General features: G+C 40.9%; 1 protein-coding gene and 1 pseudogene across 4 annotated transcripts in view; one reads left to right on the forward strand and one right to left on the reverse strand.

Annotated features, from left to right (window-relative positions):
- Positions 1-8,783: 8,783 nt before the first annotated feature.
- PPP3CC (protein phosphatase 3 catalytic subunit gamma) overlaps positions 8,784-26,932 on the forward strand; it is an 80,019-nt gene continuing 61,870 nt past the window's right edge. For all 4 annotated transcript variants that reach the window (XM_054578970.1, XM_054578971.1, XM_054578967.1 and 1 more), the window contains exon 1: positions 8,784-9,131. In XM_054578970.1, coding sequence (XP_054434945.1) covers positions 9,083-9,131 — 49 coding nt within the window. In that variant the 5' untranslated portion in view covers positions 8,784-9,082. The remainder of the gene's footprint in view (positions 9,132-26,932) is intronic.
- On the reverse strand, positions 25,944-26,424 carry LOC129075011 (40S ribosomal protein S13-like; annotated as a pseudogene).

The raw sequence follows: 26,932 nt of genomic DNA on the forward strand, positions 1-26,932 counted from the left end.
TAAATGTGCTCTTAAACTACATATCATCCTGCATTGGGTACTTTTGGGGGGAAGCACATTTATTTCACTTGGGTGACAGGGTGTGCACAGTCTCTGTCAGTTTCATGGGGTGGCAGGGAGACAACCAGAGGGGCTTCTCCCTCGGAGTAAGAGGCCGTTGTGGCTCCAGGCTGGGGTGTGGGGAGCAGACTGAGCGGGTGGGAGGCGTGTAATGGGCGTAGCTCTACGCACATCCTTGGGACTGCAGTCCAGGCTCACCAGTCACCAAAGCAAGAATCAAGGAAGGTGTAACCCTGCTGTTGGGAGGTGTGGAGCAGGAAGGCACCCGGCGCACGAGCGAACGCCCACAGCTCTCATTTAGTGAGGCCGGATCTGGCCCGCCTCCTGGCCAGACCCTCCTGCCCGATAGCCCGTAAGTCCATCCCTCTGAGCCAGGCAGGGCCCTGTGCAGCTACTTAAAGCAGTGGGTCCAAGCATTGGCCACCATCACGTGACCATCCGAAGTCAGCGCCAGTCCCTATGGCCCTATACTGGCCCTGCAGATGTGTTGATGTAGACCAGTCCGGAGCCAGAGATACTGGGTACCTGGGTGCGGCCGTTGCCCAGGTGACCTACAGGACGTTCCCACTGGAGACCACAACCACGCCCGTGGGGGAGCTGAGCTGCCCGTTGCCCTCGCCAAGGAGGCCGGACCTGAAGAGGAACTCTGCTGGCACTGTGCCCCTTCAAGGAGTGGGTATGGAAATCTGTCACTACAGTCTCATTCTTGTTCACAGTCACAGAATGGCATCCAGCTGTCTGCGTCCCCACATCCCCCACCATGGCCAACCAGCTTGTCATTGGCTGGAAGGTGCAGGGACAATGCCTTGTCACCCACAATGATATGTCCATCTAGGTCCAGGGCCACTCCCTTAGGGCCTGTGAGGCCGCCCACTCTAATGTTGGTCTTGAATTTGCCCTCCGGGAAAAGGATGCGGACCCAATGGTTGACATGGCCACGACAACGTCTCTGTTGGTGTCCACCGTCACACCTGTGGAGCCCTGCAGCTGCCCAGGTGAGTGCCCTCGGGTACCAAGCAGGACATGAACTGGCCCTCAGTGGAAAAGACCTGGATACGTTGGCCGTCATTATCTACTACCCCATGTGGCCGCCGCTAGCTGCAGACCCACCTGTGAACTGGTGAATCCACCCTTCCTCCCACAACTGCCAACATCTTCGAAGGGTTGTCCTGTCCGTCACCAGCCACCCATACTGTACTTGGAGCTGGCGCTACCTACTGCCACCTGGTGCACGTGGCCCCTGAGCAGCAGAGTGGACTCGAGGTAGCAGGACGCTGAATGCAGGACGAGCGTGGTGCTTAGCTATTGTTAAATGCATCAAAATTTAAGAATGACACCCAAGTCAGTTAGATGGACATTCTTTTACAAAATGTGATGTTGACCTTGTGGGTTGTACGGGGAAGAAAAACTGCTAGTTCAATAAAGAGGACATTTCCCCCTTGAAATAAAGAATCAGGTTTTTAATTATAGATGCTAGTAAGGAAGGGAAAAAGTGTCTTTGATTTCCTGGATCCTCCCAGAATGGGAGATTGTTTCAAGTGGCATACTCCCTATAACTTCTGGAGGTTAATAAAAAGCTCATTTGAAGCCCGTGTCTGGTTGTATCCTATAGACAAGACCTTTGACAGTAAGTATCTGATGCTGCCAAATTCACACACTCTAAACATTTTGCAGTAATTCTCCAAATAACACAATGCTCCCCACTCCCTTCTTTTGAAAATCGCATGAGCAGGCGAGAGATTAAGTTCAGGTTTTTCTCTTCTAGAAGAACTGATTTTTTTTAAAAAATTAAATTGCTTTTCTAATATAGATATTTCAATTATGTATCCCAACTGAAAGCGTATATAAAATCTAAACATTAGAGATCTCAACACTGTTTTAATTTGGTTTTAGGGTGTGTTATATTTATTTGTGCAAATCTATTTTTCTAGTTTTGCTCTACTTAGGCTTTTAGAAAACTATTTTGCATTCTTTGGCTCATACATTAAAATTTTGCTTGAAAACTGCCTTGATCTAGCTGATAGCAATATTTTTTTTTCATTGGAAATTTTAAGGCAGACCTTTAAGAAAGTTCTTAGAGACCCTGGCCAAGTGGCTCAGTTGGTTAGAGCGTCATCCTGGTGCACCAAGGTTGAGGGTTTGATCCCCTGTCAGGGCGCGGGCAAGAATCAACCAATGGACACATGAATAAGTGTAACAATAGATGAATGTTTCTCTACCCCCCTTCTCAAATCAATAAACAAAACTTTAAAAAAAAAAGAAAGTTCTTAGGAAAATGTTTAAGTTGGATGTCTTTGGAAGCAAATAAAGATAAACTAGAATAAATGCAAGCTGACTAGCCCAGGGTTCTGGGTGAAAGAGCACAGGATCTTGAGTCCAAAAGAATGGATTCGTGTCAATTCCACCACTGACTGGCTGTGTGAAGTCTGATAACACATTTAAACTCTCTCTACCTCCGTGCCTTTATCTGAGGTAGAAATGACCACTTCTGTACTAACCTGTCTCCTTACATGTAGTAAGAACTCCATGTATGAGCAAGTGTTTTCTAAATTAAAACTCTATACCAGTGGTAATGAACATTTTGTTGTTTCGATTCCTTTGAGAATCTAGAAAATAGATGCCTTCCCACACATTTCTCAACCCCCCACCAAGCACTTACAAATATCCTCAAACCCTTCATTTCACTTACAGCTGGAAGCTGGGTGGGGAGGAAATGATCTGAAACCCCTGCACCATAGGTTAGGAGCTTCCGCTCCAGACAAGAGTGGTGATGCTCATTCACTTAACAAGTGATCGAGTGACAGCTTCATCACAGGTACACGGCACGACAATGGCCGTGAATGAAAATCAGACGACCGAGGTGCTCCCCTTAAGGAGTGAGGGTAGGCACAAAGAAACAAGTGTTGGGGTTGAGTTAACTCAGGGCAGGGAGGTGAGGGCCATGGGTGTGTGTGTGGTCCATTAGCTTCAGCCTCTGCCGAGGTCCGGGGAGGCCTGTATCAAGGGAAGCTGAGCCACAGGTAACGAGGCAGCTTTATGAAACGCTGGGAGAATAATATTCCAAGCAAAAAGGACAGCGAACGCAAGACCAATGGGACAGAGATGAGCTTGCTCTGTCTGAGGCCAGTTTGTATAAATTGCAGCCCACACGGTATGAACAAGGCCGCTGTGTCTGAGCTGTACCAGGCATCAGGGAAGAGGTTTGAGCTGAGGTCAAAGAAGTAGACAGGAGTCAGCCCACTTTCGGAAAAGGAGGAGTTATTTGAGGGTTTTCAGCTGAAGAACAACAAATCAGATTTCTGTTTATTTAGAAAGATTTGTTGTATGGAAAATGGCCTGTAGGGGGCGCAAGTTGACAGGATAAACTCTGAGGAAAAGAGCCTCCCCCAGTGTATTTTTGGTCCAAGTACTTAGGTGAGTGCTGGTGCCCTTCACCTGCGGCATCTCACTGGTGGAATGCTGAAGCCTAGGTAGGAGCGAGGTATTAAATTCCATTCTCCTAGGCTGTACTGTATTATATAACCAGCAATGAACGGCTGCCACCACTTTCTCCTGCTTTGTAATGATGCAAAGGAAAGTAATCATGGGGGCGGGGGTGGCAGCGTTGGGGCTCCCCAGTCTTTGTCACAGTTCTCATAGTAGCGGGTGTTCCCAGGAAGGCCAAGGAAGGGATAGCACACTGTTAAGAGGTTTATACAGTACCCCTCAAATGGCCTGAATAACAACCTATAATATATATTTATCAGTCAGCAAAATTTGATTAGCATTTCTTCCCTACGAGTGTCTGAAGAGGTTAGTGATGTGATATCAGGTTCTTATTGGTAGAATATTGCTTTGGACCATGTTTTTCCAATTACAACAAATATATATTTCAAAATTTGGATTTGCTCATTATTTTAGATCTTAAGACTGTGGGCGGTACAGTGAGGTTCCCAGATCCTAAAAATTGGGGCTATATGCTTCCTCCTGCTACCTCAACACCCTTAAACAGCTCCTTCACCCGCATCCCTCACCCCACTCCAACCTCCCCAACGCCCCGCAACCTTCCAGTTCAGCATCCCAGCCACTGGAGCAGTGAATTGAGGTGAGTGAGTCAGGGAGACCCTACCATTGACACCTTTGTCTTCTTCCTTAAAGAATGGGGTTGATGTGGCTACAGACATCTCCTCCCCCTTCCTTCTTTCCCTTAAAGTCTCTTACTTTGGGAAAAAAAAAAAAGACAGTGTTTGTGTGTTGGCAGGGGTAGGGGGTCCATACCATGGTAATTAAATAAAAATTAAAGGCACTTATAAGGAAATATGAATAAAATATAGTATAGTAAATGATGTCCATATAATATGTATTACTAATAAAAACAATTTTATGTAGTGCTTTTCATATGCAATTAGAGATTATATACTATAAAATACCTTTTGTTCTGTGTGGCTATTTTAGAAATGCTCATTTTACTCTAGTTTTAAAAATATTCTAAAATTTACTTGTCTGCTGCATTTGACACTGTACAAATAGAAACTGCAGCCTAGGAGAAACTAGGATTCTCTGTGCTTTTGTTAAATTAAAAACATTCATAATTATTTCTCAGAAGAGCTGGTCATTAATTAAGGTTTCTGAAGTGCTTAGGGAGTTTCCTAAGGAAATACACCAAGTCTCACGAGCCCAGTTAGATGGAAACCTAGATTTGAAGAAATTAGTAGCAATGCCAATTAAAGGTGAATCTAGGTAATTTCAAATATTTAGTCAATTGTGACCATTGCAGAAAGTAAAAGAAAGAGAATCAGATTAGCCAATTAGATGTCAAAAAACTGTCCTTGGCCAGGTGGTGGCGAGTGGTACGGCTGAGTGAGACAGAACTCCGCAGCTGTTGCTGGGGACCGTTAATAGGACGACTGAAAACGTCACCACCACCAATAAAGTGAAGTCGCGTTCATTAAAAAAAAATTGTTTGGGTAAGGAGCTTAATTAGAGTTTTCTTTTCATATTTTTACTGAGTAGCTCTAGATGTTTTGTTTTGATCAGGTAACTTGGTCAGAAAGTCCCCAAAATGAGTATTTAGCACTTCTGGAAACAGGCCTGGACAATAGGCTTTTGAAAGAAAGGCCTTTTCTTTATTTGCACCTAGTTATAAAGTAATACTTTCCATAGAAAAACTGTAAAATACAGAAAATTATTCTTCGTTTGTTTTTTATAAGTCACTCTCAAATACACCACTGAGAGATGGCTACAGTTAACGTTTCTTCTCTTCAGAGCACGCTCCATGAGGGTATGGACTACCTCGATTTTAGTTCATCACCGTATCCCTACTACTGAGCACAGTGCCTGGCACAGTCAGCACCTAATTAACATTTACTGAATGAGTGAATATATTAATATTTTCTACTAGTCTTTTTATGTGTACATTTGTTTGTTTCCTGACAAAATGGGATCCCTATTGTACATGATTATATTCTAGCTTTTTCACTTTTTATTACCCCCTGAGGCTTTTCTCATATCAAATACCCTAATCTAAAATATAATGATTTTTCATAAGGTATAATGTTCCATCCAATATACTTTATTTAATCATTTTCCTATGCAAATAATATACTCTTGTACAACATAGGTTTGAACTGCACGGGTCCACTTATATACAGATTTATTTTCAATAAATACTGTATTTTCTCTTTTGCTTTCCTTTTTTTATTATGATTTTAATAACATATCTGTAACTTAGCTTAGTGTAAGAATACAATCTATATATAATACATAAAACATACAGGATATGTTTAATCAACTGTTCATGTTGTCACTAAGGCTTCCAGTCAACAATAGGCTATTAGTAACTAAGTTTCAGGGAGCCAAAAGTTATACAAGAATTTTTGACTGCACAAAGTCAGTGCCCCTTTCCTCTGCATTGTTCAAGGGTCAACTGTAGTATATACTACTTTGTGTCTTGTTTTTATGTTCACATAATGTTTTTGAGATTTATCCATATTGTTGCATGTATCAGTAATTATTTCTCTTTTATTAGCTGAGCAGTATTCCATTGTTTGGATAATGATTGTTGTTGGGTAAAGTACCTAAGAGTAGAATTACTGGGTCATAGAGTAGGGACATATCTAGCTTTATGAGAAACTTCCAGCCCTGGACAGGTAGCTGGGTTGGTTAGAACGTTGTCCTGACACACCAAGGTTTGAGGGTTTGATCTGTGGTCGGGGCACACACAGGAAGCGACCAATGAGTACATGAGCAAGTGGAGCAACAAATTGATGTTTCTCTCTCTTTCCCCTTTCCTCTTTCTAAAATCAATAAATTAAAAAAGACTTTCAAATGTTTTTCCACCGTGGTTGTAGCATTTTACTCTCTCATAAGCCATGTAGGAGAGTTCCAGTTGCTGCCATCCTTGCCAGCCCTTGGTATTGAGAGTCTTTAGTTTTAGCTCTTCCACTAGGCTCATGCAGTGATAACTCAGTATGGTTTATTTTGCATTTTTTCCTGATGATTAATGATGTTGAGAATCTTTTCACTGGAGATATTTGTCTTCTTTGATAGTGCCCAATCTCTTTCCAGATAAATTATGCTAATTTATAATTCTACCAACAGTGCTGTTTTCCAATTTGCTATGTGAAAAATAGCATCTTGTTTTAATTTACATTTTGTATTACTTATAAAGCTGAACATTTAAAAATGTTCAGTGTCTTATTTTTATTCTTTTAGGAATTCTTTGTTCATGGCCTTGTCCATACCTATATTTTAGAGCCCTTCCATTAAATAGTGAAAGTCTTTACCCTGGTATATGAGATGTAAGTATTTTCCCTGTTTTGTGCCTTTTAATTGTGTTTATCTTTTCCAAGTAGTTAAACATAACATTCTTTTGTAATTCTTTTTATTACTTTGAGCTTAGCAAGTCCTTATTGTAATTCATTAGGTTCATTTTGATTTGATAAATGAACACATGGTGGGAGGGGGTGTCAGCATCTATTGGCATCTATTAGCTCTTCTATTATTTTGTTCATGTAACTTGTAAACCAGGTTCACCTTATTTTGATGTTAAGCAGTGACTCCACCTTGAAATACAAATAGTTAATTTTTCCACTACTGTTATTGAATAATCCATCTTCTCACATGGGTTTGCAATGTTTTAAAAAAACTTTTTGTTTTAAGCTATCCTGTTGTTCTTTCAGATGAATTTTAGCAACTATGCAGCAGGAACCAATTTATTTTTTATCTTTAGAGATTTGCTGGTTGGTAGAGGTATGGCGCTCCAATGCTCTGATTACTTCTTAAACGGAGAACTTCCTCAGGATATCTAAACAGTTCTCTTGGGTCGAAGCCTGAAGTCAAGCCCCAAGAAAACAGAAGTTCTATTCAGCTCCTAACGTGGCCCTGCCTTGCTGGGGTTGCGACGAAGAGCCTTGGGTCAAATTTCCAAGGCATAATTCAGGGTCTGGTTCCAGTATATATCCCCCCAGTACATAAATGCACTTTAATGCAGATTCAGGCTTAACCCCCATAATGTTTTAGCAAGGAGCTGTCCAACAGAATTTTCAGCTATGACGGAAACGTCCTATTTTACCACGTCTGCTGGCCACACGTAATTTTGGAGCACGTGAAAATACTTAGGGTACTGAATATTTAAATTTAAATTTTTACTTAATCTAGATGTTCATGCCCACCTATGACTTCTTACTGGCCACCACAGGAACTGTTAAGGCTACTTTGCCTATAATTTTCCATATACTTCCCTGGATCTTTGTTTTAGTATTTCATTATTAATGCTAAAATCAAAGCACATTCGACTTCGCCAAGCACTACAGTCGGTGAGGGAGGACAGTCGAAGCGAGACAGTTTCTGTTCTAGGCTTACAGTTTAAGAAAAAGTCAGTCCTGAACCTAGAGATGAGCCCGACTGAGACTGGGGAGACTTGCCCGTCACGTTCCCCAGTGGACGCGAGCGGGGGACGCGGACACGGCGCCAAGAGCGAACCAGGGGAAGAGGGAGTCCCTTGTAGCCGAGGGGACACCTGGGGCTTGAGAGCGGGTCCGTTCCTTTCCCAGGGGAGGTGCTGGCCGGGGGCTCCCTGGAGACCGCAGGCCACGGCGAGGGCCCTCCGCACCGCACGGGGAAAGGGAGCCTCCGCTCACCCACACTGCCCGGGAACCGGGGTGAACGCGGCGGTCGTCCCTGCTCGACCGACTGCCCTCAGCAGTGACAGGTTAAGCCAGAGGTTAAGGGGGTTGGTCCGGGTGGGGGGCTGGATGAATTGTGGAAAGGAGCGGGGCCGCAGCGATAACGACTCCTAGCGGGCAGAAGACCCAGGGGAGGGGGGGGGAGGCCTTCCGTGGGGAAGGGGTGGGAGAACACGGGATCTCGGTGACGCGGCTCCACGGTGGCGGGAGGCTCGTGACTCCGTTCCCCCCAGCCGGGCCACAAGATGGCCGCTGCTCGGCCGGGCCTTGCCGTGCAGGACCTCGGGCTGCGGTTAGATGCCACAGGCCCGGGCAGCGGCCCGCAGCCGAGAGGGACTCTGCTGTCTGCAGCACGGCCGAAGGGGAAGGGAAACCCGCTCTCGGAAGCAGAAGAGGAAGGAAGCGCGCGTGCGCGGGGCGCGGCCGCGCAAGCCTAGGGGAGGGTACAGCGGGGGGTCGCGACAGCCGGGAGCTTGAGGTCAGCGGCAGCGCCGGCCCGAGCCACCGCGGGGCCGCGCGCTGGGCCTCGGGGCGGCGGCGGCGGCGGCGGCGGCGGCGCGCGGGCCGCCAGGAAGTTGGGAGAGCGCGGTGCGGGAGCGCGCGCGCGCGCGCGGGGCCGCGAGCAGCCGCGGCCGCCCGGGTTGCTTCCCTAAGCCTCTTCGCCTGCGCTCGCGACTGGGCTCCTCAGGAAGGAGCGGCCGGTGGGCCGGTGTCCTGTGCGCGGGGTTCGAGACCGGGTCGCCGAGCCTGGGCCGGGGCGCGGCGGGCTGACTGGCCCCCGGAGCCGAGACCGCCGGGGACACAGGCGGAGGCGCACGCTGGCGGTCTCCAGGAGCTGGGAGGAGGCCGACGGGACCATGTCCGAGAGGAACCTCCGCCTCTCCACCACCGAGCGCGTCGTCAAAGGTGCGGAGCGGGCTGGGCCTTCCTCGTCGCCCGCGGGGAAAGGGCCCCCGGCCGGGCGGCGGTTCGGGCCCGGAGGGAGGGGGCGCAGGAGGGCGGTGGCGGACCCGGGCTGCGTCCGTCCGGGAGGAGGTGCCGGCCGGGCTGTGGGAGCGGGAGGGCGGGATCCCCCCGGGGCAGCCCCGGCGGGGCCTCGGGTGTGTTCTGCGGCGCCTAGACGCGCGGCTAGCTCGGCTGCCGGTGGTGGGGAGGAGGTATTTCTCCTCCGTCACCCCAAAAGGGCCTCATCCGTTTTTTACAAAGAAACCATTCCCCGTTTTAGCCTCGCACCTGGCGAAGCCGGTGGGGTGACGTGGGGAGGGAGGCTCACAGAGTCTTCTGAGTCCGAGCCTTCTGCCGCTCCCCTGCATTAGGGTCCGATCGCGCGCTCCCGCCCCTCTTTCAGGACGTAAACCATGTACCTTCTGGCCCACTTTCTCCAGATCGTCACAAGTCACTGCTGTTACTAAAAGAAGTAAGGTGGTGAAATGAATACCAGTAAACCCACTGCTTGGTGTTTGAAAGGGACTGGCAGGTCTCCTGACGCGACCCAGGCGTTTAATTTTGCTTTCGGCCGCAGACACGCGAGGAACGGTGCTCTCTGGTTCGGACGCGCGCCGCCAGCGGCAGGCGCCTCGCGGACGCTCGCAGGGCTGCGCGCTGTGGTCCTTCGGCGCTCAGACTAGGAACGCCGGCCTCAGCGCCCCGCGGGTTCGCGCGCGGCCTCCATTCGGCCGCGGGGCTCGGGCGCAGCTCCCTTCGCGGAGGGTTGCCGGCCCGGGGGCCGCGCTCTTTGTAAGCGGGCCCTGCCCGGCGGCGGGGGGTGGCCTCCGGACGGAGGGGTAGCTGCGGGTGGGAAAGCTGCGAAAGGGTTTTTGCTTTTCATGTTGTTCAGTAGGAGGAGAAAGCAAATGAAGATGGGAGACAATGCAGCATTTTTTTTAAAAGGGAAAGAGCGTATGGATGGTCAATGAAGGGGGAGAATTTCAGTGTTGAACTGGGTACTTTTCCCTCTAAACACATTAAGCAGCATAAATGTTGATTGTCTACACGATGTCATTTTAGCGTGTAACTTCGTTTCCCCCCTAGAAAGTCAGCATCATGTGTTGATCCTAAGTGTTGATTTCCTACACTGTAATATTTAGTAAGCATCATGGGATTTTCGAGATCACCTGCTCAACATTTGTCTGCTATCATTAGGGATTGAAGTGAATGGGTCATATAACTGACGGCCCTTTAGCTGCCAAATTATCTTGGCCATTTTGATGTCAGTTTTTAAATAATGTATAACTTATAAGGAGTAAATAAATGTCTTAACATCAGAACATGCTAAACATAACCCTATTTGATAAACCAAGGTCGTCGCTGCACACATTAACCTCCGCCCCGCGCGGCCGCGCGGCCTGGGGCCTGAGGCTGCTGGCAGTTTCCTCCCGCACCGAAGGGCCTGACTCCTCCCGCCGCGCCGCTCAGCCTGTCGGTCTGTCAGTTTATCTCCTCCAGTTCTGTTTTCTGTCAAAATTCTGCCCTTCCGATGTGCCACTGCTGAACTGAAGTAGGCGGGGAACCAGGTAGATCAGACTTGGGTATCATATCAAGTCAGAATAAACGGGACGTGAGTGAACCTAGTGGCAGACCTCAGACCTTCGTGAATCTCAACTTCCGATGGACATCCTAGCGCATAATTTCCACCCTAACGTGTCACAAGGCATGAAGGAGATTTTAAAAGGAACCGTTCAGGCTCTTAAATATAGGAGTAAAGTAAAAGGAAATGCTGTTAAAATGCAGCTGCTGACTCGTTTCTAGGCACGCTCACAGTTAGGTGAACGCCCTCACAGTCTGTATGATTCAAATTTGTTTTTTGGTGAAGATAAATGACATGTATACTTTATAAGATTACTTTTACTTTTTATTTTTAGAAATGTGATTCCTACCTTTCACTCTGCTTGTGCTTAAAGATTTTATTTATTTACTTTTAGAGCGAGGGGAAGAGAGGAAGAAAGGGAGGGAAACATCAGCGTACAAGAGATAGGACATCTGTTGCCTCTCGCGGGCCCCCAGCTGGGGACCTGGCCTGTCACCCAGGTGTGTGCCCTGCCTGGGAATCGAACCAGGGACCTTTCCATTTGCAGGCCAGCACTTAATCCACTGAGCTACACCAGCCACGGCTGTAAAATTACTTTTAAATAAATGAAACATAAATGATTTCAGGCCCTTAGAATGTGTGGATTTAACTTGTATATAAAAGCTTTAGCATAAGAACTTGACCACAGCAATTTTGGCTTCTTGGTGACTGATGTTGCCTTTTTTTTATGGGTTTTCCGGAGCTTGAAATACTTGAAGTTTTTTCTAAGAAAGTAAGTCTGTTCATGCATAGATCTATTGTATTATTACACAGGGTACTGAATCCTGACCTAGTGTTACCTTGTCTGGCCAGAATTGTCTGCGATTATTCACAGCTGGAAGTCTTTTTCTGTGGTGAGACCACACCCCAGTTGTTTTGGTTCTGTCATTTCCTGTTAACTTTAAGGTCCACTTCATTGTTTTGTTTGAGCAAACCTTAGAAAAGAGTGGGTAGGTGGGAGTGATTTGTATTGTGTCCTTTAAACAGCGACTTTCCTAAAACAAAGGACTAGGCTGGTGGTCAGAAAACCTTGGTTTTGCTGCTGCTCTGGAGCTTACTTGTGACCTTGTCTTTTTTTTTTTTTACCTTGATTTTTACTTAAATTTTCTTTTGCTTCAATAATCTCATCTGCAAAATAGGGTTAATAATACTTTGTCAGGCATCTGAGCTATGTAAATAACAACAGATGTAAAAAGCTTTAGCCAAGGTAGTACATTATGTAACAGAATCGTTTGATAATGGCTCACCTATTATATAAGTGGTTAGTAGAGAAATTACTAATATTTGAAAAATACTAGAACATACATGAAATTATATCATAAATTGGAAAACTGTTCCCAGTCTGGGAAATAACCTCCTCTGCAATGTAAGGGATATCTGGCAGAATCCCGCTGCTAACAATGTGAACTGGCCCATACAATTCTGTCTGTTACTTCCCTGGCATCTGGTTTCTTCTCTAGCAGTTGAAGATGCATATTTCATGTTTAAAAGTATAACAATTCTTATGATTTCATTCATTAATGAAATGTTTATAGAGAACCATCTGTAGTGGATGCCAATAGGTGGGTGCTCATTTAGTTCTTCTGTGTTTTGAAAGTAACATTTCTGTGAGCTTCTAGAACCGTCCCTGTGCCCTGGGGCACCACTACTGGCATCTGGAGCAGGAAACTAGAAATTCAAATAGTTGAACTGTGAAAATCTTTCAGCTTGATCTTTTGTGTGTGTGTGGTTTCCAGATTTCTTTTCCTGTGTGAAGAAATTTATTTTCTTTGACAAGATTTTAAGAAATAAAAACAGTATTTCTCTGGGTTGAATCTTTTCAGAACATCCCGAAGTGTCACAGGGAATGACTACGCAACAGGTGTGGAGAACCCATCGTCTGAGTTTGTTATCTGGGGGTTGAATAAGGTTTAACAGAAAACTCAGACTTTTCAGTAAGATGCTGATATAGTTCTCTCATTTGCTTGGAATTAAATACAGTGAATTTTCACAGGATGTACTGTCATTTGCAGCATGTATAGGAGGCTACTAGTTTTTTAATATCTGGGCACTGGCAATAGTGGGGCTAAGGCTTTCTTAAGAGCTTTTAAGAAGGGTCGTGAGGACAAAAATTGCTATTACCACAAGTACACCTTGAACCTCATTTCAGGCTCTGGTATCTATCCCTCCTTTATTGCCCCAGCTCTTATCCCCTCTCCCTCTCTTCCATGTTATGAGAATGTATTTACCGAGTTTAAATTTTTTTCTTTTAAATATAAGCTTAACCCTGCAAATTATAAAATTGGAAAGGCAGAAAGGGAAGAAAACAAAGGTTTCATATTCATTTCCTCCAGAAATAACTGTTCTTAATACTTTGGTTGTATTTCCATGTGCTGGTGTATTTTGAATTGAAAGGGAAATGGATCATATATTAAAGTTTTTATTATGCAAATGTTTTCAGATTATTTTAACATCAATGTATTGTAATATTACCTAAATTCTTTTATAATAGTTTCAGTCAGTGTGAAAATGTTTTAAAAGTGCTTATGTTCGTATTATGTTCGTATCTTGGTTCTTTATATTTTCATTTATTTGTTACAATACCAATCCAGAAGAAACATTTTTCAGTATACATGTTCAGTGTGAACAAGTCACTTTGTAGGGCGTATCTGCTGAATTTATCAACAGTATTTGTTTAAGTTATGCCTAGTTTACTATTGTAATTAGCAAGCTGCCAAGCTATTTGAACACATGAGATCAATGCTCTTTGAGATTCATACCTCTGAGTGGAAGTTTTAAACCTTGGAAAGGACATCTTAAACAATTCTCTTTTGTGTGTGCAGGAATAAGGTGTTCTTTCCTGCTTGTATGTTAATGGATGTGATTGAAGCCTTATTTATATCCGATATTTGGTAATAAAGCTTTCTTCCATAAAGTAACATATTATTTATCACATTTTACTCTAAAGTTAAAAAATGGTATTAGATTATTTGAGAGAAAAATGCTAAGGACTCATTACTTAAAGTGAATTCAAGAATTAATTTAAAACCTCTTCATAAATTGTATTTGGTAATAGAAATAAAATCTTTCCATGAAAGTGACATTTTGGGTAAAAGCTAATTTTTAGACATGTCTATAAGAGACAAACTTTTTTAATTCTGGTATTTGTGGTCATTTTGGGGCTTTGCTGCTACTTAATAGCCAAAGGACTAATGGAAATAACGGAGTGTCTTTTGAATAATTATCCTTTGGTGCAGTCATTAATAGAGTATAACACTCCTTTAAAGTTTTCATGTTAAATTTTAGCTGCATTTTAAATTGCAAAAGTGAGGTCTAAAAATCTCAACCCGATGTAAGTGATATCTGAGCTATCTTTATAATCTACCTAATTATTCAGATATACTCAGAGAGAACTTTTAGTCCCCTATATTAAATTTTATTTTGTGGGCAGACTAGATTTTTATCATAAAATCTTTTAGTTTCTTGAGTATTATTAAACGGTCTAACTTGGTAACTAGGGTCTCTAGACTGGGTGACAGAAAGGTATGGTGTATCAGCCGGCCAAGGCTGTGTATCTTTGATGATCATTATTAGATTATTGATGCTGACAGTTCATGATGATTTTGTGCAGTGCCTGGAGGATGTCAGCCCAAGAGACTGAACGCGGGGAGATCATCTAAGACTTCATTCAGGAATTACCTGTGTAATCCTTGCTAAAAGGGATTAACCTGAATCTAGCTATAGTAACAATCAGGCAAGTCCAATTTAGGGGACTTTCCACAAGACAACTGGTCCGAACTCTTCAAAAATGTCAAAGTGATGACAAATAAAAAAGGTCGGAGACTGTTGTAGACCAAAGAAGATGTAAGAGAAATGTCAGTCAAGTATAGTGCCACGCCGTGATTGGGAAACAGAAAGCTATCAAGGACATTTTGGGGACAACTGGGAATATTTGAATAAGGATATATATTAGATATGTCAGTGTTAAAAAGCTTTGGGTGTGATAATAAGGTATTGTGGTTATAAAGGAGAATGTCCTTATTGTTAGGCAATATCTGGTGAAGTATTTAGGTTGAAATGTTATGCCTGCAATCTGCTCTCAAGTGGTTAAGAAAAAATGTTATGTATTTGTCAAGAGAGAAAGTAAAAGTGGCAAAATGTTCACCATGGTGAATATATAAAGAGCAAATTGATGTTCATTTTACTGTTCTTTCACTTTTCTATAGGATTTCAGTTTTTCAAACTATAAAGTTGGGGGGGGAGAGTACAGTGAAGAAATGCCTCAAAACATCTAGGTTTGGGAAAGGCAACCATCATATTTGAGGATTCAGTGCTGTCCTAGTGAGGGAAAGCTAAAAAGGAGAAAGTGAGTTTTAAAGTATTAAAATGCATTATAGCTGATATAAAGTGGGAGCACCTTGCTTAGCAGAAAAAGAGGTTGTTTCAGCGCTGCGATGGGCCTTGGAAAAACAGGCAGCAGTAAGGTTGGAGGGGCAAAGCACACCTGCCTAAGGGGTAGGGAAGATGGGCGGACCAGAAGCGTCAGGTATTGAAAGAGGTGAAAGGAGGAAAAAGAGGAGTAGCTGAAAACTGCTAGAGCAGGTGACCGTGACCCCATTAAGGGGACAGCAGGATCATTTGGATGGCTGCATGTTGAAAAACAACAACAACAAACAAACAAACAACTAAAGCTTAATCAGCTTATAAACGTAAGCCAACATTAGAGAAAATTCAGACATTACTCAAATAGATACTGTGGAAAGTAAGACACTTTTTCTTTTATGGGAGAGATTAAAGTAAACTAGGCGGTAGAGGGATAAAATAAATAAGTATTAAAAAATACTAATAAGAAGAGGAGATAGGAAGGATTTTCTAAGTGTATTTCCCATCCCTGTTAATCACACCACTTACCCATTTAGTCTCTGGCACAGACAAGCCTGGGAGTCAGGCCAGACTCTCCCCTGTCCCTTTCACTTCGTATCTAGTTCCCAGATTCAGTTCTGTGGACTTTGGGTTTCTACATAACCTTCTACTTCATCTCCTTTGTCTCACTTCTTGCTTATTTATACTACTGCAGTAGCATCTTGCTGGGTGTGTTTAGTCTCGAATCTGCCATCACGATCTGTGGGTAATGTAAAGGATCATCGTGCTTGAAATCCTTCAGGAGCACTTCCTGCCTATAGGGTAGACTCTGACTTTGTGGATGTGTAGTTTCCTTTGTGCTAAACGTCTAACCTTGCACAGTAGTCCCCGCTCATTCAGAGGGCGGGTGTTCCGGGCCCTCCAGTAGATGCCTGAAACCGTGGGTAGTACCGAGCACTGTATGTGTTGTGTTTTTTCCTATATGTACGTACCTATGATAAAGTCTAATTTATAAATTGGGCACAGTAAAGAGATGAACAATAATTAATGATAAAATAGAGCCCTGGCCGGCATGGCTCAGGTGGTTGGGTGTTGTTCTACAAAGAGAAAGGTCACCAGTTCCATTCCTGGTCAAGGCACATGCCTTGGTGGCAGGCTGTCTCCAGCTGGGGGCATGTGAGAAACAACTGATGGATGTTTGCTCTCCCTCTCTTTCTCCCTTTTCTTCCCCTCTCTCTAAAAATAAATAAAATCTTCAAAAATAATAAAACAGAACAATTATAACAATATACTATAATAAAAGTTATTTGAATGTGGTCTCTCTTTCCCTTGCCAGTGATTTTTATATTTTTCAGTCCAAACCTATTTCTGAATCTGTGTAACCATCATTTACTGCAAACCATCATTTACTTGCAGTAAATGACTTGGTGTCACTTGTTTCAGGGCATCCTTTGCTGAAATCTCTGTCTGGGCACCATGCTTTTTTTGTGCAACATGATGCTATCATTTGGAACAAACTTTTTTTTTTTAAGAATTTTTTTGAAAGATTGTATTTATTTATTTTTAGAGAAGGGAAGGGAGGGAAAGAAACACCAATGTGTGGTTGCATCTCGCACACCTCCACTGGGGACCTGGCCTGCAACTCAAGCATGTGCCCTGCACTGGGAATCGAACCAGCAACCCTTTGGTTCGCAGGCCAGTGGGACTGAGAGGGACAGTACGAGATTTCATCATGCTACTCAGAATGGTACACAGCTTAAAACTTATGAATTGTTCTTTCCCAGAATTTTTCATTTAATATTTTTGGACTGTGGTTGACCACAGGTAACTGAAACCTAGGAAAGTGAAGGCGTGGATGAAGGGCGATTGCTATATAACCTCTCTTCCTCATTTTCAAACCCTCAGTCCCGAGCCTACTTTTCTACTGCCTGCATTTCTCTGTAATGCCTTGTTGTTTTATGTATGTGAATGGCTGTATGCATTACTTTTGTGTAGAATCTTGCCCCCCAACTTTATCTTTCACGATTTAGTCTGAGAAGCTTTTTTCTCTTTGAGTAGGAGGCTATATGGAATAATGGTTTTAGAACGTGGTCTTCAAAGTTAGACATACACCTGGATTCAAATTCTGCCTTTTTAGTAGCTGCATGACCTTGGACAAATCACTTAACCATTTTTAAACCTTAGTTTCCTTACTGAGGAAGAGGGATAATACAACCTAACTTACAATGTAGTTGTAAGGATTAAATAAACTCCACAAGGCACCACGACAGGTACAATACATGTAAGTGCTCAATACATGTTAGCCACTATCATCATCACCATCATCATGATCATCATTATCAGAAGGGTTAGATGGTGTCTGGCATATGCTCCCAAGAGTAACCTTATTGCTTTACAAATTTCTTTAAGTATTTTTATGTTTATTCACATTAGCTTTTCTCTTTAAGGACAAGAACTGTGTGCTCTTCCCTTTTCAAAGAAGTAATCCTTATCTGAGGATTATGTCTTTTACTGATTTTATAGAGAGAGGAAGGGGGAGAGAGAGAGAGGGAAACATCAGTGTGAAACACATTGATTGGTTGCCCCTTAGAAGTGCCCTGACTGGGGATTGAAATCACAACCTAGGTATGTGCCCTGACCGGGATTTGAACCTATAGTCTCTTGGTGCATGGGCTAATGCTCCAACCAACTGAGCCATCTGACCAGGGTAGTGCTGTGTCTTCTTAATATTCAATTCAGTGCCTAGCATATAGGTGCCTGGTAAATGTTTAAGTGAAAGCATAAGAAGCTTGTTTTGTAGAAGGCAGTGTAGGAAAGAGTACAACCTCTACTTATTACTAGCTGTGACTTCAGTTATTTATATTTCTTGCTTCAGGTTTAAATGGGAGATAATAGTACTTGCCTCAAAATTTAAAGATTACATTTCATATTACATGTAAAGTGCCCATACAGAATGTGTAATAAATGTTAGCTATTATTAATCCTCACTCTTGGTGAGATTCGACTGCAAATCTGTTAGACTTTAAGTGGCATGTGTGAAATGAAGGTTTAAGAATGTATTGCCTTTTATATTTTCCAACCTTAGTCTCCTTAGCTTTTGAAAGGATTTAAACCTAAGATGCTTAGTAAGAAAAATGGTGGCAATTTCCTTTTCTGTAGCATAGACAGAATTTTGGAAATCATGTATTCATAAGAAATATTGAATTCCTGCTACAGGCAGCATGTTTCTGGTTATACTTAGGAGTTTAAATACTGTCTTGAAAAGTACTCAGGATAGCATATAAAAATGTAACAAAAATTTAGAACTATGGAGCTCTTATGACTCATACCACTAGGAAGGGCAGATGACTAAACTGTAGACTCTACCTGGTATGAAATGTTTGCACCCTCACTCTGTAAATTGATAATCCTTTCAAGTTTAAGCTTTGACTGTAGATTAGTGGTCTAAAGAGGTTAAGACTGTGTGTGTGTGTGTGTGTGTGTGTGTGTGTGCGTGCGCGCGCTTAGGGACATTTTATTCTTGTTACCTAAAGCTTTGTGGAAGTTTCAAAATAAAAGAGGATGGTTTCAATGAATGGCCAGAGTAGTAAAGGTGGGCTTGTCCATAAAAGCAAGTTAGTTATTTTTGCGCTGTTTTATTGAAAACATGATGTCAGCCCTGGCTGGTACGGCTCCGTGGATTGAGTGCCAGCCTGCAAACCAAAAGGTCACCAGTTTGATCCCCAGTCAGGTTACATGCCTGGGTTGCCGGCTTGGTGTTGGGTCCCCAGCGGGAGGTGTGCAAGGTGCAACCACACATTGATGTTTCTCTCCCTCTCTTTCTCCCTCCTTTCCCCTCTCTAAAATAAATAAAATCTTAAAAAGAAAACATGATGTCATTATAAAGTTATTGATCCTGTTAGACTATTATTGATAGTGGTTATTACTTAATTGGTTGATGGAGGGCCAACTTCTAATACTTTGAAATGTGAGTTCTGTGCCTGTCAGAGAAGAGAAAGAATGACCTCAAAGAGCTGTTTCAGAGCATTGAAATAAAATTACTTGTTTTATTAGGTTTTGAGAGGATATGAAAGGTACACATGTCTTTCAGTAATAATATATAACATAACCTCTTCAGTGGTGTTTAACTGGTTTATGATCAGAAAGGCAGGTGAGTAGACTAGTAAACAAGTCTACAAAAGCAGGGCAGGCTTTTTAAAATAGGAATAAAAGCAGAGTTATTTGCAGTGAACAGGGATAGCTACTTAAGTAAATTCTAGTGTCCCATGAGGGTAAGACCACACAATAATCTAATATAATTGTTTATCGGCCAATAATTTTCAAGGTTTATTTTCACACCTATTGCAGGATTAATGTGGTCATCACCAATGTGGCCTATCTCTTTTACGCAGATGTGCCTCAGATGTTAGGTATATTTACCTGAAAATGTTGTATGTATCTTTTATGTAGTGGATGTATAGTCTGGCAGTATACTGAGTTGAATTTGATGTGAAAAGGCTGCAAAATTTCTTCAGTGTACTTTAGAAACTTAGTTTAAAAAACTAAATTTTAATTTTTATAATTAAATATTCACAGAATGTTGCAAAGAAATGTTCAAGGAAATCTTATACATTGTCCCCAGGCCTCTGTCTGCCACAATGTCAGCATCTGACAGCATCACCATGTTAGCACCTCTGGGGAGGACAGAATAGGAGGGAGTCTGTCTTCAACTATATTGGTAACATCTTAGTTCTTGAAAAAATTTTGGAACAGCCTTGACCAGCGTGGCTCAGTTGGTTGGATGTCATCCCACCAAACAAAAGGTTGCTGGTTAGATTGCCAATCAGGGCATGTGCCTGGGTTGCGGGTTCAGTCCTGGTCAGGGCACATGCGAGAGGCAACTAATTGATGTTTCTCTCCCCTCTTTTTCTCTTCCTTCCTCTCTCTCTAAAAATAAATAAATAAAATCTTTAAAAAAATTATGGCAAACTTAATATTTTAAATCTACATGGTAGGTACATGGGTGTTTGTAGTATTTGTATTATTTCCTATCGCATTTTATGTAAAATAATTTTTGAGTTATTTCATTAAAAATACTCATACATACAGTATATTATGTATGTCTGGAATTTCCTCTTTTCCCCCTTTTAGTATATATACCTACTGTTTATTTTATTTTGGTGCCAAGAGTGGAGGGCTGCTGTAACAAACACCTAAAAATGTGGAAGTGGCCTTGGAACTTCCAGGAGAACCAGGTTAAGCCTGAACTCTCTGATGCCTTTCCTTGATTTCTGTAGCCATTGCTGATAACCCCTTATAATCTTTCATACTTACAGTGCGGACCATTCAATGTATTTCTTAACTGTTCTATGTTTACATATTTGTTTTGCATGAATTATTTTGTCTACTTAAATAGAACATAAAATTCTTCAAGGTAGGGTCCTTGTGTTAAAATTGTATCATCTACATATACAGTGTATATACCTATACAGTGTAAGCATGTAGTAGATGCCAGATAAATATTCAGTTATTTAACTTAGAATATAATTATTTACCACATATATTTTAATTTTACTTGAAAGAACTGTAACAGGTTTTTGTCTCCTATAGACTTAAGAACTTCAGGTTTTAACAAATACAGTTATTATCCAGGATTCTAGGAAGGCTAGCTATAGAAACTTAGATCTGTGCTGTTATTCAGTGTTTTGTTTTTCAGTTGGTAACATACAATCTGTTAGCCTTTAAAAGGATGATACTGGATAATTAGATTTGAATTATAAAGCTCCCCAGCTGGTGGTGGTGGAGATGAAGCTGAAATGTCAGAGTTTCAGAAAGAAACAGGAAGAGTTGGTGATTGTACACATAGTCTTTCCTAGATCTAATTATTAGAGAAAGAGAAAGGTACATGTTTTGTTTTGTTTTTTTAATTCCCCAGCCAAGGATATGTTTATTGGTTTGAGAGAGAGAGAAAAGCAGGGGAGGGAGAGAAACATCATTCTGAGAGAGAAACATTTATCGGTTACCTCTCACATGTGCCCCGAGTGGGGATGAAACTGGCAACCTAGGGAATGTGCCCTGGCTGGGAATCGAACCTGCTACCTGAAGTCCCGGGAGGATACTTCAACCAACTGGGCCAACCAGCAGGTGTAATAAATGTAGTTCTGAATGTGGTCGGTGAATTTCTTCAGTTTGCTGCTTTTAAATCCAATTAAGGAGGTCAGCTACAGTAAGTAGAATGGCCTTTCTTGTCACTTCCGTTCACTGTTTGTTATAGCAGCGCTCTACTCTTAGCACCAAAATTACAAAATAATACATTTAAATATTAAAAGGGTAAAATGCTTCATTATTATGAAGAACAGTGCAATCTTAGCATGTGGCATTATATGTTTCACCTATTGAAGCTGACACCAGAAAGGTAAATTTAGTGATTTGTTGTTGTTGTTGTTTTTTTTTTAAATTTCTGTTCTCTTTAAAGATAGAGCTACACATTTCTTATTGTTTTCCCTTATGCAGTCCAGGTATGAAGTATTTGTTATAAACCATATTTTAAGACCTGAAGTTTTTGGATGATTTTGCATGTCTATGTGAGAATTAGAGTGACTTCTAGATGACCTAATAATCACTTCACTGTCACTTACTTTGTTACGTGTTATGTGTGTGTGTGTGAGACAGCTATAGCTAGTTTTATCTAGAATTGTATAGAATCCTTTTGTTTCCATCAGAGTATATCTTACATACGAATGTTATTTGTAATGTGTTCATGTGTTCCACTGATATAGTTCTCACTTAGATTTAAACTTTAGTGGCCTCTCAGAGATTATTTTCATTCTAACACATGTATTACTTTGACTTACGTATTAGGAAAAAGTATTGCTATTAGAGCCCTGGCCAGGTGGCTCAGATGATTGGAGCATCGTCCCGTGCACCAAAAATTTGCAGGTGTGATTGTCAGTCAGGGCACATACCTGGGGTTTATCTCAGGAATGCAAGGTTGGTTTAACATTTGAAAAATCAATCAATAATCCACCATATTAACAAGAGAAAATGCATATGATTACTTAAGAAAATTCAGGAAAAGTGTGTAACAAAAGTTTGATTTTCCATTTATGATTTAAGCAAACAGACCTCTCAGAAAGCCAGGAATAGGGGGAATTTCCTCAGCTGATGATCATCTATGAAAAGCCTACAGCTAATGTCATACTTAATGGTAAAATACTGACTGCTTTTCCCCTAAGATTAGGAAAAAGGCAAGGATGGTCTTTCTTGCCACTTCTGTTCACCATTGTAATCCTAGCCATTGAAATAAGGCAAGAACTAGATCTAAAAGGCATATAGATTGGAAAGGAAGAAGTAAAACTGTATTTACAAATTACAATATTGTTTACATAGAAAATCCTAAGGAATTTACATAATAATCATTAGTAATTTAGCAAAGTCAGAGGATAGAAAGTGAATGTACAAAAATCAATTGTGTTTTTATATACTATCAACAAACAATTGGGAAATGAAATATTTAAAAATTTCACTTAGATTATTATCAAAAACCATACGTACTTAGGAATAAATTTGACAAATAGATGTAAAACCTCTTCACTGAAAACCACAGGACAATGCTGAGAGAAGTGTAACAGCTAAGTAAGGAGAGGTCTGTTGTGATCATGGATCAGACAACACAATGTTGTAAAGATGTCAGTTCCCCAGAGAGATGGATAGATACAATGTAATCTCAGTCAAAATACCAGTAAGATTTTAAAATAGAAATTGGTAAGCTGATTCTAAAATTTACATAAAGATGAAAAAGACTGAGAATAAGCAAACCAATTTTATAAAGGAAGAACAAAGTTGAAGGACTTACACTACCTGATTTCAAGACTTACTGTAAAAATACAATAATCAAGATAGTGGTACTGATGCAAGGATAGACATATAGATCAATAAAATGAAAGAGTCCAGAAATAGACACATACCTAAATGGTCAATTGATTTTTGACAAAGCAATTGAGCAGTGACAAGAAAAACTTTACAACAAATGGTGTTGGAACAACTGGATATCCATATGCAAAAAATGAAAACTGCACTCACCCTACAAAAAAGTCAGTTAGTTATGGATCACAGACCTAAATGTAAAAGCTGAAACAGTTGCTGTTTTTATAAACTTCTAAAAGAAAACTATAGGAGAAATCTCTCTGACCTTCGGTTAATTTTCTTAGGTCACAAAAAACAGGCACTCCAAAAAACTGATGATTGCACTTAATCAAAATTAAAATCTTTTGTTCTGCATATGTTTTGTTAAGAAATAAAAAGAAAAGCCACAGGCAGGGAGAAAATATTCACATCATATATGTTTTACAGAGGACTTATATCAAGAACATATAAAGAACTTAAAATTCACTAATAAGAAGAAAATCAGCAGAATTAAAAAATGGACAAAAGATTTGAATGGACCAGTTACAACTGAAGGTATACAAATGGCCAATAGCCTACAAGAGTATATTCAATATCATTACCAATTGGGGAAATGCAAAATAAAACCACAATGAAATACCACTATACAACCATTAGATTTGCTGAAATTAAAAAGACAATTACTAAGTTTTGACAAGGATGTAAAGTTGATTAGAACTCACTCTGCTAGTGGGAATGTAAAGTTGTATTACAACTACATAGGAAAATTACTTGGCGATTTCATAATATGTTAATTATATACTTCCAATACTACCCTGGCATTCTACCCCTAGGTATTTACCCTAGAGAAATTGAAAACATAAGATTTACACACAAATGTTTATATCAGCTTGAGTCATAATAGCCAAAACCAGGAAATATTCAACAGGTAAACAGATAACCATGATATGGTATATGCATATTCTCACAATGGAGTACTACTCACCAATAAAAAAAAAATACGAAAAACAACAAGCTAGTGATATATGCAGCAGCATGGATGACTCACAAAATCACTATGCTTAGTGAAAAAACCCAGACAGAAAAGGCTATATACTGGACAGCTCCATTTATATAAAACTAGAAAGTGCACATTTTTCTGTATTGACAGAAAGCAGATTAGTGGTTGCCTGGTGCTGGTGGCAGAAGTGAGGATCCTTTAGGGGTAATGGAAATGTCTGTATCTTGATTGTGGTTGTGGTTTGACAAATATATACACATGTTAAACTTATGAGACTGCACACTTTAGTGGATGTACTTTATTATACCTAAAAAAATCCTTAATAAAGCTTATTATTATTTTTTAATCCTCACTTGAGGATATGTTTATTTATTGTAAAGAGGGAGAGAGTGAGAAAGAGAGAGAAAAAAAAATTGATCAGCTGTCTCCTGTACATGCCCTGACCAGGGAATGAACCCGCAACCTAGGTATGAGCCATGACTGGGAATTGAAACTGCAGACTTTTTGTGCACTGGAAGATGCTCCAACCAACTGAGCCACCCAGCCAGGGCTCAGTAAAACTTATTTTTAAAGAAGTAGTGTTGGAAGCTATACCCTAAAATTAACACAGAATTTAGTACAAATGGCTTGTTTTGGCTAAAGTGAGATAGCCGGTGATAGGCTACTGCAAAATTGAATTGTAAATCTGAAAGAAGGGAGTAAAGGGAGATTCCTTGTGAGTGAAGGATTAGTAGTTTGCTTTAGAAAGATAAAATTGACTTTGAAATATTGCCTGGAGTGGAAATGCTCCCTTTTAAAAGTGTGTTTTAGGGGAAAAAAAATTTTGCTCTTTAATATATGAGTGTATTTGTAGTTGTCTTTTATAGTTAAAGAACTGCTCATATAGACAAAAAGAAAAGTGAGCAGAAGATATGTTTATACATAATTTGTAAATGGATAAATTCAAAAGGCCAATAAACATGAGCTCACAGAAGTATCAACAAAGATATTTGTTGCCACATTATTCATAATCACAAAAAAGTCAAAAAGAAGGATAACTTCAATGTTTAATAATAGCTGATTATAACTAATAGCTATTAGTTATAATAGCTGATAGTCAGATAAATAGCTTATGATATTATCTCCATGATGCAGACTCTTAAAATTATATTGTAGAATATTTGTTGGTGTAATACAATTTTTGTGTTTAATATAAAATTCAAAGGACAGATTATGAAATTGTAAATATAATAAAATAATATATTTAAATATTAAAAATATTAAGATATACAACACAGTTTTAACAGTGGTAATCTTTGGTTGGTGACATTCTAATAGATTTTGTTTTCTGTGCTGCTTAGTTTTTTAAAAATTCTTTTGCATTGAGTATATAATATCTTTGATTTAGAGAAATCTTTAAATAAAGAGCAGTTTGAGGATTAGCAGAAGGTTGATAATTGATACTAGACGGATATTCATTATGCTATTCTATTTTTGTAAATCCTGTGTTTGAGAATTTTTTTTAAAGTTCTAAAATAGCCTGAAACCTTCACTTTTTCATAGCACAGTAGAAGCCATATTTATCAAGCATAGCTTTATTTATAAGGTTATTTAATGACAGGTTAAAGGATCTTTCAATTTTATTTTAATGAACACATTGTATAGTAAAAATTGGTTCACATTAGTTACCACACAGGAAGAGATTTTGAATTTAGACACAAAGATCTGTTGTTGATGTTTTGATCCTCTTACTGATGGTCTGTAATCTTTCTAACCTTGTAGAAACAGGTAGTGAATTTTCCTCTCTGCTTACATCCAGCAATACCGTAATTCCTGGATGAATTGAAGCTGGATTGAATATTGGTAGTATTACTGTTGATTGGATCATTTATAATAGAGTTGTATATATTTCTAAATTCTTTTATTTTTTTTCTAGTTAAACAATGGTTTTATTGCTCAAGTAGACATTTTATGCAACCAGGGCAGAAGCTGTGGATGACTCGTAGTTCCAATTGGGAGGGAGGACTTGTTTGGTCTTATAGTATCAAGCCAACCAGTAAATACGGCGCTCGATCAGAATTGATCAGATGGAATTTAGCATCCTTATCCTTTCTGTTCCTCTCAAGATGCTTTCAAACAGCAACAGCTTTCTTAATTAAATGGTAGGGATCCTCAGGGAGATCAGGACCAAGTCCTTTGGATTTAAGAATTCTCAAGATTTTATTGCCTGTCACAAAACATACTTGTGCAATGCCATACGAGTCTCTGAGGATCACACCAATTTGTGAGGGAGCCAGGCCCTTCTTGTCCAGTTTGTAGATCTACTCCTTCACATCGTCAGACGTCAATTGCAACCATGCGGTGACGCTGCGGCAGTAGGGCAGAGCCGACTTGGACAGGCCCTTCCCGGGAGCATGCGTGCAACCCATGATGGTGGAGAATGAAGTCCAAAAAGAGAGCATGAATTGGTAGACCAGAGGAACCCATCCAGCATTTCTAAATTCTAACTGGTATTTTTTAATAAATAATACAATAACATGGCATAAAAATTTTAAAGATAATGTAGCAAAAAGCCTTCGCCCTATTCCTAATTCTAGGCCACCAGTTCCCTGCCTTGGGGATGTTAAAGCCCACCATCAAAGACTACCAAGATATATCTATAGTCAAAAATAAGTTAAATTTATTTAGATTGCTGCAGCAAAAAAATAACAAACCAGAATAACTGTGGGGCACCTCAGAAGGAAGGGGTTAGAAAAGGGGACGTGTAGGGTTTTAGGAACTGAGGTTAGTCAGTGATCACAAATCACAAATTAATGATTTTAGGGTGGAAGTTAGTAGTCTGGGCAGGGATGGGCTAGACTATCTCAGGTGAGTTACTGGTGTCATCAGTGGTTTTATCTTCAGTACCTGTGAGTCCCTGAGTTACTGTCAGTTCAG

The sequence above is a fragment of the Pteronotus mesoamericanus genome, unplaced genomic scaffold (assembly GCF_021234165.1).
Source record: "Pteronotus mesoamericanus isolate MK-2021 breed Mesoamerican mustached bat unplaced genomic scaffold, CSHL_Meso_final contig_502, whole genome shotgun sequence".
Lineage (NCBI taxonomy): Eukaryota > Metazoa > Chordata > Mammalia > Chiroptera > Mormoopidae > Pteronotus > Pteronotus mesoamericanus.